This window comes from Cyanistes caeruleus, chromosome 9 (assembly GCF_971803275.1).
Source record: "Cyanistes caeruleus chromosome 9, bCyaCae1.hap1.1, whole genome shotgun sequence".
Taxonomy (NCBI): Eukaryota; Metazoa; Chordata; class Aves; order Passeriformes; family Paridae; genus Cyanistes; species Cyanistes caeruleus.
In genome coordinates, this window is record NC_141709.1 from 8,789,243 (window position 1) to 8,801,355 (window position 12,113).

At 62.4% G+C, this 12,113-nt stretch overlaps 1 protein-coding gene across 1 annotated transcript; it reads left to right on the plus strand.

Moving 5' to 3' along the window:
* Positions 1–5,335: 5,335 nt before the first annotated feature.
* On the plus strand, positions 5,336–10,994 carry LOC147651501 (maestro heat-like repeat-containing protein family member 7). The gene is made up of 15 exons (XM_086842786.1): positions 5,336–5,910; positions 6,193–6,257; positions 6,349–6,498; positions 6,672–6,820; positions 7,105–7,252; positions 7,499–7,686; positions 7,776–7,913; positions 8,183–8,297; positions 8,451–8,588; positions 8,791–8,967; positions 9,092–9,247; positions 9,406–9,507; positions 9,900–10,002; positions 10,267–10,323; positions 10,615–10,994. The coding sequence occupies exons 1-15, from the start codon at positions 5,772–5,774 to the stop codon at positions 10,803–10,805; spliced, it is 2,016 nt and encodes a 671-aa protein (XP_086698912.1). The 5' UTR covers positions 5,336–5,771; the 3' UTR covers positions 10,806–10,994.
* Positions 10,995–12,113: the final 1,119 nt, after the last annotated feature.

Sequence of the window (12,113 nt, forward strand, 5' to 3'; positions counted from 1 at the left end):
GCCTCAGGTCTCCATCCTCCCTCCTCCCATGGCATCTCCCTGCCTCAGGCACTGGGCTCCAACCTGGCCTAGGAGCAGCTCCAGGACCACCAGGCCGGCTGCTGTCCCTACATCTCCACTGGCCTCTCCCTGCCACGCTCGGGCCCTGCCACATGGACACCTGGGCACTGAGCGCTGACTCGGGCTGCTCTGTCCTTCACAGGCAACTGTGGTGATATGGAAGATGCTCCAGCTGCCCTGTGTCCCACATGCAGTGACAGTGTATTTCCCCCGTCTCTTGGTGCATCTGCTCTTGCAAGTGCTGTTCAGCACATTGGATCTGCCAGAGAAGGTCGATACTTTCTGGAAGAGATGCCAGCAGCAACACGGCCTTGCCATCAGCCCCAACAGGTGCTCCATGCCAGTCCTCCTGTCCCTGCCATGTCCCCAGGGCAGAAGCCCGTGCTCCCAGCATCACCTGGGCTTTGCTGTGCACACAGGTTTGCAGTGCAGACCCTGAAGGCCCTGCTCTGCCGACTGCACTATGAGGATGTGGTGGCAGCAGTGGAAGACGAGTGTGGCTGGGACACGCTGCTGTGTGCTGGCACGCACCACTGTGCTGTGGGTGTGCTGGCCAGGTGAGCTGCCCCCAAACAGCGTTTGTGCCCCGTGCCTGGGGTGCCCCACACAGTCCCCGTGGTCATGGGCCAGAGGGCCTTGTCACCAAGGGATGGCCAAGGACACTGCACAAGCCAGGGAGAGGAGGGTGCCCAAGAGCAGCTGCTTCCCAAAGGGCCTGGGTCCCCTTGCAGGGTGGTGGAGAAGGGCCAAGCTCCTCCTGGGAGTCAGTCCATGGAGAGGTTTGTCCCGCTGGCTCAGGGTCTTGGTTCCTTTTTCCTCCCGTCAGAGCAATGCGTCACGTGTCCCTACCCTTGTGTTCTGCGATTGCATTCTACCTGCTCGGGCTGCTCAGCAAAGACACGGCACACGGGGATTTGGCCGCCATGGCGTTCCTTGTGGAGGTGAGCCTGAAGGGCAGCGCTGTCTCGCTGAGCTGTCTCCCAGCTCTCTGCCCTCTCGGTGCCGCAGCCGCCCGGGACGGTGCCCACGCCCTGTGCTGCTGCCTGGGCCCAGCCCTGTGCGCTGCTGCCCCATCACCGGCCTGTGCCCTTCAGATGTTGGAGTGCCTGGACTCGAGTGAATACCGTGACAGCGTCCTGGAGATCGCATCAAACAAACTGCAGAGCGAGTGCAGGGAGAGGCGTCGCTTGGCACTCAGAGGCCTTGTGGTGCTCGGCAAGAATTCCTCCATGGTGAGAAGGGGGCAGCGGCTGCCGGCGTGGGGCTGGGGAAGGCAGTGGCTTGCGCTTGGCTGGCCTTTGGGCACTGAGGCAGCTGCTGCCAGCTCTCCTGCCTCCTGCCTCTTGCCTCCTGCCCCAGGCCTTTGGCACAGGCCTTTGGCCTCTGGGCCCTGTGGCAGCAGGATGGCATTTCACACACTTGTGTTCCACACAGGCCAAAAGAATGTGGGGCCTGCATGAAAGGCTCGTGGAGCTCCTGGGGGAAAATGACAGCCATGTGCTTGGGATGAGCATCGCTCTCCTCAGCCGTTTGTTCCTGTACAATGGTGGCCCGATAACCATCCCCCTCGGCCTGCAGCTGGCTGAGGCGCTCCTGCCGCTCTTTGACAATGTAAGGCTCTGTGTCTCCAGCCATGGCTGCTGCCTTGGCACTGTGCCCTGGGCATTTGCAGGCCTGTGCCCAGGTGGGCCTGAAGCAGCTGATGCTGAGGTCTTTATTTCTTCCTTTCGTACAGGACGATAGCCAGGTGCAGCTGTGCTCCATGTTCATCTTCCGAGAGATGATGGATTTAGTACCAAAGGAGGGGAAAAAGGCCCTGAAGTCCCACGTGCAGCAGAGCCTGCTCCCACTCTCCTTGCACTGCCATGACGAGAACCAGCGCGTGGTTGATGTGAGGACTCGGCAGCTGCCGTGGCTCCCTGGCAGGGCGCTCGGCTGCCTCCTGCTCTGCTGCCTCGCAGGCTGCAGCTCCCTCCTGGTCTTGGCCCAGGGACGTGGGTCCTGTGCCCTGGGCTGTGGTGCCATCTCTGGGTCTCTGCTGCTCTCCAGGCCTCCCGGGAAACGCTGCTCTGTTCCGCCCGATTCCTGAAGAGGAAGGATCTCCAGCAGATGCTGCGGGTGGATCAGACCTGGAGGTTCGGCGAGGGCTTGGTAAGGGCGGGCTGGAAGCCCCAGCCCCAGGCTGGAGAAGCTCAGTGTGTGCGGCTGGCCGCTGTGCCCTGCCCAGTGCCGCACCCAGGGCCGCCAGCCTGTGCCCCACACGCTGCTCCCTTCCCTGGGCCCCGCGGGCTCTACTCCAGCCCCCTGTGGCCCCGAGCCGTGTGCCCATGGAGCCCCGGCACAGCTGCTCTGTCGGGCAGGGCAGCACCGCGGCTCCCCGGGCAGCCCCCGGCCCTCTGCCCCCTCCAGAGCCCGGCGCCAGCGGCTGCTGCCCGGTGCCTCAGGGCTGGGCGGGCACGGGAGGCCGGGGCTGGCCGCAGGCAGCAGTGCCCGGCCGAGGGGCAGAGCCCGCACCAACCCTTCCCTCCCGCCGCTCTCTGCAGCTGGCACAGGACAGGAGCCGAGCGGCTGAGCACCTGCACCGGGCCCTGCTGTACCTGGACAGCCCGCAGGAGTCCCTGCGAGCGGCGGCCATCAGGTTCATTGGTGAGCCACGAACCGGGCTGGGCTCCCTCCCTGCCCCGCCACAGCTCGGCCCCAGCCCCGGCTGCTGCCCCGGCCCTGGAGCCCCGGCTGCCCTCGGGGCTGCTGCTGCCGGCCTCTGGCAGCCGGGGCCCTTGGGCTGAGTCAGGATGCGGCAAGGGCCGGGGCTGAGCCCTGCCGGGGCAGGAGGCCGTGTGGCCCCAGGGCTGGCAGCGCCGCTGGCAGGGAGCTGTGCTGCTGGGACCCTGACAGGCTCTGTGTTCCCAGGGATGGCCGGGCAGCACCTCCGGGGGAACAAACGAGAGCTCCAGAGCATCTGTCAGGGTGAGTGAGGGCAGCGGGCTGCCAGCCCCGGCTGCCAAGGGGAGCTGCAATCCCTGCCCCGGCTGCCCAGGGCTCTGCTCCCTGTGCGGACCAGGCCTGGTGTGGCCAGGGCACACACAGAGATTCCAGGGGCACGAGTGCCAATAGTGTCCAGTGGCTTTGGGCTGATCCCTTTGGTCCCTGCTCCCTCCTGGCCATGGCCAGAGCCACCTGGGTTGGCCCTTGCACGGGGCTCTCCTCAGGTCCCCGCAGATCCAGATCTGACCATGGCTCTGTTCCTCTCTCTTGCAGCCCTTGATGACAAGGCACAGGACATCAGCCCTGCCATCAGAATGCTGTCTCTGGAAACAGCCTTTGTCCTCCGGGCAGCTCAAGGCTCCATCTTGCAGAAGTGGCAAGATGGATTCCGCAGGGCACGCAAGAACCGCCCTTGTCTGTGGGCCCGTGGCTGGCGGTGCTGCTGGAGCTCTGAGGAGAGCTGAATTGAGAGGCTCTCTGTCTGCCGGGGCCATCTGAGCCGGGCAGGATTTTTCTTTAGGATATTTTTTTTATTCCTTCTTCTTTGTTCTTTTTAATATAGATATATAGAAATAGAAATATATAGAATATAGATATAGAATTATATATAGAAATATAGAATTATATTTAGAAATATAGAATGTGTTCTCATACCCAGTGTCTCAGGTGCTTTCTCTGGTGCCCAGTGCGCAGGGCATAGGGGGAGAGGGGAAAAGGGTGCTTGTGCTCAGCAAGCTGCCCAGGCGTGCAGTGGGGAAGGGAAAATGGCCAGAAGGCCCTCGGCCTTGGGTGGTTCTGCTGAAGCCTTAATGCTGCCCACAGAGGAGCTGGGCAGGGGCTGGAGCTGTGGGGATCGCTGTGATTGTGGTGCCTGGAGATGGGCACGAGGCTTCTCCCAGCCAGGAAGCACCGTCTGTGTCCTGCAGCCTGTGGGTTGCTGGCGGGATTGCTGAGGGCTCTGAGGCTCTCTCAATCTGGCTCCTCTGGAGCTCCATCGGGGCTGCGCCGCTGCCGGGCAGGTTGGCCGGGCTGGGGGAGAGCAGAGGGGCCAGGGTGGTGGAAGCCCTGAGGAAATTGGGTGTCAGAGGCCACGAGCAGCCCCCAGGCAGTCACCTTGTTCCTGTCACCCGCTGCTCTGGTGCTTCCCCTGAGAGACTGCCGTGCCTGCAGCAGAAGCCCTCGAGGCTGGGCCTCAGCAGCCCCGAGGTGCCCAGGCTGGGCTGTCTCGGGACAAGGAGGGCAAGGAGGCCCTGGCAGGGCACAGCCACTGGGTGCTGCCAGGGCAGCGGGCAGAGGCAGGGCTGGCGGCCAGCCCGGGCCCCCGCGCCTGCCCAGGCCACGGTGCTGAGACCAAGGCTCCCCTGACACAGAGCTCTGTGTCTGCACAGCTTCTGCCTCCATGGGGAGGGTGGTGATGTCTCCTCGAGCAGCGCTGCTGAGTCGCTGCTGCTGAAGCGGCTCTGGACAGAGCAGAAACGGCACCAGAGCGTGCACAGGAACGGCCCTCAGGGCTGGGCTGGAGTGGCCAAGATGCCTCCTTCTCTTGCAGGAATAACAGAGATGGTGGACACAGTCCCTTCAGTATATATGTTCTACAGGCTGTAGTTAGGTTCTTTATTGCAATTGCTATAGAGGTCCTTTCATTGTACATACATTTTATAGATTGTTGCTATGAAGATTCTTATAACATAAATACATTCTGTAGTTCATTGTTGGTGGTGGTGCTGTTGTGTAAATAAATTGTCCTTGTTTGTCACAGGCTGTCTGTCTTTGCATTTGCTTTGGGCACAGGCAGCATTTGCACAGCTGTGGTTTCCCCTTGCCCTGGGTTCCTGAGGCTGGAGGTCCCTGGGGGTGCTGGCACAGCCACCCTGGGGCTGGGGTCCCCGTGCACAGGGGGGAACCACTGGTGGCGCTCCCGGCACTGGGCACCGCTCGTGTTCCTGGGCTGCTGCAGAGCGGTGTCCCCAAGAGCAAAGCTGTCACCAGCAGAGAGGGGGCTCTGACAGGAGCAGCCCCTGCAGCAATGCAAAGCAGGCAGGAAACCTCCTGCCACCCTTCCTGCTGCAGCCACAGGTTTGAGCTGTTCCTAAAGATCCTGTTGGGCTGTCTGAGACACTTGGGCCAAGGCATTGCTTCCAAGCTGGGCCACTTTGGCCGGGCTGGGTGGAGCCCCAGGGCAGGGGGCAGCGTGTGCAACGGCCCTTGGTGACACGGTGCATCATGGTAACCGTGGAATGGAACGGGACAGGGTGTCCAAGGGCCCTTTGTGACATGGGGTGACATTAGTGTTGGTGGTGACACAGCCACACCACAGTGCCTGGTGCATGTGACAGGGCAGGACGGGACAGAGTGGTGCTGTGAGGAGCCCCCGCACGGCGCACTCATTCCTTGCTGACCCAGAGCCTTTCTGAGGCGTTACTCCTGCAGGTCACCTCGAGGCCAGACCACAGCACTCGGTGACCTGCAGCCTTCCCGAGGCTTCACTTCTGGTGAGGTGAAGCACCACACTTCTCAGGTGTGCTCGAGCCCAGACCGTGGCATTTCCTCACCGTGGTCCTTGACGACGAGTCTCCTGTCCTTGTGGCACGAGCCCCTGAGACCCAAGTGCAGGACTGGCTGTCCTGCAGCCTTGCCAAGACTTCACTCCTGCAGGTGCCTTCCAGGCACAGCTGCAGGACTTGCCAACTCAGACCTTTTCTGAGCCACCTCTGCTGCGAGTAGCCATGAATCCAGGCAGTGATGTTGAGCAGAGACCTCCAAGTGTCCCCAAGCTGACCTGGGTGAAGGAGGAGAAAGAAGGCCCTGGGACTGCCCCAGCACAGCAGCCTGGAGAGCTGGAGCAATTTCAGCCACCTCAGGAGGGTGAGCGGCAGACCCGGGCCTGCAGCCAGCTTGGCCTCGTCCCATCCCATCCCATCCCATCCCATCCCATCCCATCCCATCCCATCCCATCCCATCCCATCCCATCCCCCGGGGACACACCCATGGACAGGACAGAAGTGGGGCTGGGGCAGACACCCTGGAGCTGTACTCTGTGCCCTGGGGCATCCCGGGGCTGTCCCTGCCTGGGGAGTGCAGGGCTGGGCTGTGTTCTCCGGCCTTTCCTGCAGCCCCTCAGCTCAAGCTGCACTCGCTCTTTGCCAGGAGCAGCCATGGAGCGCACTCGAGAGCAGGAACGCAGCCGTGGCCTCTTCCGCACAACAGCGCAGGTACCTGCAGCCATCCCCTCTCCTGCTCAGCCCAGCACCACGCTTGGAGCACTCCATGCAATGTCCCTCATTTCTTGCCCTTCTGCTGCAGATGATTTGCAAATTCATGAAGAGAATTCGGGAGGAAGAGACCAGTGCCATGGGCACTGTGGTCAGAGCATACTCTCCCATCTTCAAAACCAAGGCCAGTGCTGCCCTGCTGGACATGCTTGTGGAGGAGGGTCCTTCCAGTCCAAAGCAAGTAAGCAGTCTGTGGCCTGGCTTCGATCCTCCCAGGAATTGCTTGGCCACGCCAGCTGCTCACTGCGAGCCTTTGAGGCCGTGGCAGTGCGGTGGGAAGGGAAGCACTTCTCTGGGAAGCTGGGCACATTACTCCTGCTGGCAGCTTTCCAAGTTTCCCTGTGCCTTCTCCAGGTGCTCCCCATGGTGAGGTTCATCTACCAGTGGCTCAAGGCTAATGAGTTTCCTGAGTACAATCTGTACAGGCCCCTTCTGGATCTGACAGAGGCACAGCCTGCTGACGTGGTGATGGCTCTCCTGCGTGTGGCCCCATGGTGTGACAGGTACAGGGCCCACGTGCCCAGAGGGCTCAGGGCATCCCCCTGCACAGCCCGGCTCAGGTGTCTGACAAACAGAGGATTCCAGGGCCCTGTGGCTCCTCCCTTTGTCAGCCCTGGCACAGCAGCCCCCGAGCCTGCTGCCCTCAGGGGCCAGTCCCCACAGGGCTGGGCTGCCACAGAGGGGCAGTGGGCAGAGGCAGGGCTGGCAGCCAGCTCAGCTCCCTGCTGCTGCCCAGGCCACGGGGATGTGTCCCAAACCCCCCTGACACAGAACTCTGTCCCCACAGAGCTGCTACCACCATGTGGAAGAGCATCATGTGCTCGTGCAGGGCTGCAGAGCCAGCCATGCTGATACTTCTGGATGTGCTGGGCACCTGGCCAGAGCTCAGCATGTGCACCTCCGACGGGGACCACACGGCTGTCCTTGCCCTGGCTGTGAGTTTCTGCAGCTGACCTTTGCTCACCCCAAGGTCACCTCTGCCTCAGGTCTCCATCCTCCCTCCTCCCATGGCATCTCCCTGCCTCAGGCACTGGGCTCCAACCTGGCCTAGGAGCAGCTCCAGGACCACCAGGCCGGCTGCTGTCCCTACATCTCCACTGGCCTCTCCCTGCCACGCTCGGGCCCTGCCACATGGACACCTGGGCACTGAGCGCTGACTCGGGCTGCTCTGTCCTTCACAGGCAACTGTGGTGATATGGAAGATGCTCCAGCTGCCCTGTGTCCCACATGCAGTGACAGTGTATTTCCCCCGTCTCTTGGTGCATCTGCTCTTGCAAGTGCTGTTCAGCACATTGGATATGCCAGAGAAGGTCGATACTTTCTGGAAGAGATGCCAGCAGCAACACGGCCTTGCCATCAGCCCCAACAGGTGCTCCATGCCAGTCCTCCTGTCCCTGCCATGTCCCCAGGGCAGAAGCCCGTGCTCCCAGCATCACCTGGGCTTTGCTGTGCACACAGGTTTGCAGTGCAGACCCTGAAGGCCCTGCTCTGCCGACTGCACTATGAGGATGTGGTGGCAGCAGTGGAAGACGAGTGTGGCTGGGACACGCTGCTGTGTGCTGGCACGCACCACTGTGCTGTGGGTGTGCTGGCCAGGTGAGCTGCCCCCAAACAGCGTTTGTGCCCCGTGCCTGGGGTGCCCCACACAGTCCCCGTGGTCATGGGCCAGAGGGCCTTGTCACCAAGGGATGGCCAAGGACACTGCACAAGCCAGGGAGAGGAGGGTGCCCAAGAGCAGCTGCTTCCCAAAGGGCCTGGGTCCCCTTGCAGGGTGGTGGAGAAGGGCCAAGCTCCTCCTGGGAGTCAGTCCATGGAGAGGTTTGTCCCGCTGGCTCAGGGTCTTGGTTCCTTTTTCCTCCCGTCAGAGCAATGCGTCACGTGTCCCTACCCTTGTGTTCTGCGATTGCATTCTACCTGCTCGGGCTGCTCAGCAAAGACACGGCACACGGGGATTTGGCCGCCATGGCGTTCCTTGTGGAGGTGAGCCTGAAGGGCAGCGCTGTCTCGCTGAGCTGTCTCCCAGCTCTCTGCCCTCTCGGTGCCGCAGCCGCCCGGGACGGTGCCCACGCCCTGTGCTGCTGCCTGGGCCCAGCCCTGTGCGCTGCTGCCCCATCACCGGCCTGTGCCCTTCAGATGTTGGAGTGCCTGGACTCGAGTGAATACCGTGACAGCGTCCTGGAGATCGCATCAAACAAACTGCAGAGCGAGTGCAGGGAGAGGCGTCGCTTGGCACTCAGAGGCCTTGTGGTGCTCGGCAAGAATTCCTCCATGGTGAGAAGGGGGCAGCGGCTGCCGGCGTGGGGCTGGGGAAGGCAGTGGCTTGCGCTTGGCTGGCCTTTGGGCACTGAGGCAGCTGCTGCCAGCTCTCCTGCCTCCTGCCTCTTGCCTCCTGCCCCAGGCCTTTGGCACAGGCCTTTGGCCTCTGGGCCCTGTGGCAGCAGGATGGCATTTCACACACTTGTGTTCCACACAGGCCAAAAGAATGTGGGGCCTGCATGAAAGGCTCGTGGAGCTCCTGGGGGAAAATGACAGCCATGTGCTTGGGATGAGCATCGCTCTCCTCAGCCGTTTGTTCCTGTACAATGGTGGCCCGATAACCATCCCCCTCGGCCTGCAGCTGGCTGAGGCGCTCCTGCCGCTCTTTGACAATGTAAGGCTCTGTGTCTCCAGCCATGGCTGCTGCCTTGGCACTGTGCCCTGGGCATTTGCAGGCCTGTGCCCAGGTGGGCCTGAAGCAGCTGATGCTGAGGTCTTTATTTCTTCCTTTCGTACAGGACGATAGCCAGGTGCAGCTGTGCTCCATGTTCATCTTCCGAGAGATGATGGATTTAGTACCAAAGGAGGGGAAAAAGGCCCTGAAGTCCCACGTGCAGCAGAGCCTGCTCCCACTCTCCTTGCACTGCCATGACGAGAACCAGCGCGTGGTTGATGTGAGGACTCGGCAGCTGCCGTGGCTCCCTGGCAGGGCGCTCGGCTGCCTCCTGCTCTGCTGCCTCGCAGGCTGCAGCTCCCTCCTGGTCTTGGCCCAGGGACGTGGGTCCTGTGCCCTGGGCTGTGGTGCCATCTCTGGGTCTCTGCTGCTCTCCAGGCCTCCCGGGAAACGCTGCTCTGTTCCGCCCGATTCCTGAAGAGGAAGGATCTCCAGCAGATGCTGCGGGTGGATCAGACCTGGAGGTTCGGCGAGGGCTTGGTAAGGGCGGGCTGGAAGCCCCAGCCCCAGGCTGGAGAAGCTCAGTGTGTGCGGCTGGCCGCTGTGCCCTGCCCAGTGCCGCACCCAGGGCCGCCAGCCTGTGCCCCACACGCTGCTCCCTTCCCTGGGCCCCGCGGGCTCTACTCCAGCCCCCTGTGGCCCCGAGCCGTGTGCCCATGGAGCCCCGGCACAGCTGCTCTGTCGGGCAGGGCAGCACCGCGGCTCCCCGGGCAGCCCCCGGCCCTCTGCCCCCTCCAGAGCCCGGCGCCAGCGGCTGCTGCCCGGTGCCTCAGGGCTGGGCGGGCACGGGAGGCCGGGGCTGGCCGCAGGCAGCAGTGCCCGGCCGAGGGGCAGAGCCCGCACCAACCCTTCCCTCCCGCCGCTCTCTGCAGCTGGCACAGGACAGGAGCCGAGCGGCTGAGCACCTGCACCGGGCCCTGCTGTACCTGGACAGCCCGCAGGAGTCCCTGCGAGCGGCGGCCATCAGGTTCATTGGTGAGCCACGAACCGGGCTGGGCTCCCTCCCTGCCCCGCCACAGCTCGGCCCCAGCCCCGGCTGCTGCCCCGGCCCTGGAGCCCCGGCTGCCCTCGGGGCTGCTGCTGCCGGCCTCTGGCAGCCGGGGCCCTTGGGCTGAGTCAGGATGCGGCAAGGGCCGGGGCTGAGCCCTGCCGGGGCAGGAGGCCGTGTGGCCCCAGGGCTGGCAGCGCCGCTGGCAGGGAGCTGTGCTGCTGGGACCCTGACAGGCTCTGTGTTCCCAGGGATGGCCGGGCAGCACCTCCGGGGGAACAAACGAGAGCTCCAGAGCATCTGTCAGGGTGAGTGAGGGCAGCGGGCTGCCAGCCCCGGCTGCCAAGGGGAGCTGCAATCCCTGCCCCGGCTGCCCAGGGCTCTGCTCCCTGTGCGGACCAGGCCTGGTGTGGCCAGGGCACACACAGAGATTCCAGGGGCACGAGTGCCAATAGTGTCCAGTGGCTTTGGGCTGATCCCTTTGGTCCCTGCTCCCTCCTGGCCATGGCCAGAGCCACCTGGGTTGGCCCTTGCACGGGGCTCTCCTCAGGTCCCCGCAGATCCAGATCTGACCATGGCTCTGTTCCTCTCTCTTGCAGCCCTTGATGACAAGGCACAGGACATCAGCCCTGCCATCAGAATGCTGTCTCTGGAAACAGCCTTTGTCCTCCGGGCAGCTCAAGGCTCCATCTTGCAGAAGTGGCAAGATGGATTCCGCAGGGCACGCAAGAACCGCCCTTGTCTGTGGGCCCGTGGCTGGCGGTGCTGCTGGAGCTCTGAGGAGAGCTGAATTGAGAGGCTCTCTGTCTGCCGGGGCCATCTGAGCCGGGCAGGATTTTTCTTTAGGATATTTTTTTTATTCCTTCTTCTTTGTTCTTTTTAATATAGATATATAGAAATAGAAATATATAGAATATAGATATAGAATTATATATAGAAATATAGAATTATATTTAGAAATATAGAATGTGTTCTCATACCCAGTGTCTCAGGTGCTTTCTCTGGTGCCCAGTGCGCAGGGCATAGGGGGAGAGGGGAAAAGGGTGCTTGTGCTCAGCAAGCTGCCCAGGCGTGCAGTGGGGAAGGGAAAATGGCCAGAAGGCCCTCGGCCTTGGGTGGTTCTGCTGAAGCCTTAATGCTGCCCACAGAGGAGCTGGGCAGGGGCTGGAGCTGTGGGGATCGCTGTGATTGTGGTGCCTGGAGATGGGCACGAGGCTTCTCCCAGCCAGGAAGCACCGTCTGTGTCCTGCAGCCTGTGGGTTGCTGGCGGGATTGCTGAGGGCTCTGAGGCTCTCTCAATCTGGCTCCTCTGGAGCTCCATCGGGGCTGCGCCGCTGCCGGGCAGGTTGGCCGGGCTGGGGGAGAGCAGAGGGGCCAGGGTGGTGGAAGCCCTGAGGAAATTGGGTGTCAGAGGCCACGAGCAGCCCCCAGGCAGTCACCTTGTTCCTGTCACCCGCTGCTCTGGTGCTTCCCCTGAGAGACTGCCGTGCCTGCAGCAGAAGCCCTCGAGGCTGGGCCTCAGCAGCCCCGAGGTGCCCAGGCTGGGCTGTCTCGGGACAAGGAGGGCAAGGAGGCCCTGGCAGGGCACAGCCACTGGGTGCTGCCAGGGCAGCGGGCAGAGGCAGGGCTGGCGGCCAGCCCGGGCCCCCGCGCCTGCCCAGGCCACGGTGCTGAGACCAAGGCTCCCCTGACACAGAGCTCTGTGTCTGCACAGCTTCTGCCTCCATGGGGAGGGTGGTGATGTCTCCTCGAGCAGCGCTGCTGAGTCGCTGCTGCTGAAGCGGCTCTGGACAGAGCAGAAACGGCACCAGAGCGTGCACAGGAACGGCCCTCAGGGCTGGGCTGGAGTGGCCAAGATGCCTCCTTCTCTTGCAGGAATAACAGAGATGGTGGACACAGTCCCTTCAGTATATATGTTCTATAGGCTGTAGTTAGGTTCTTTATTGCAATTGCTATAGAGGTCCTTTCATTGTACATACATTTTATAGATTGTTGCTATGAAGATTCTTATAACATAAATACATTCTGTAGTTCATTGTTGGTGGTGGTGCTGTTGTGTAAATAAATTGTCCTTGTTTGTCACAGGCTGTCTGTCTTT

Coding starts and splice junctions, on each gene's coding strand:
- LOC147651501 (XM_086842786.1), top strand. CDS start 5,772: ATGAATCCAGGCAGTGATGTTGAGCAGAGACCTCCAAGTGTCCCCAAG. Junction 9,248..9,405: donor AGAACCAGCGCGTGGTTGAT/GTGAGGACTCGG, acceptor GCTGCTCTCCAG/GCCTCCCGGGAAACGCTGCT. Junction 10,324..10,614: donor GCTCCAGAGCATCTGTCAGG/GTGAGTGAGGGC, acceptor TCTCTCTTGCAG/CCCTTGATGACAAGGCACAG.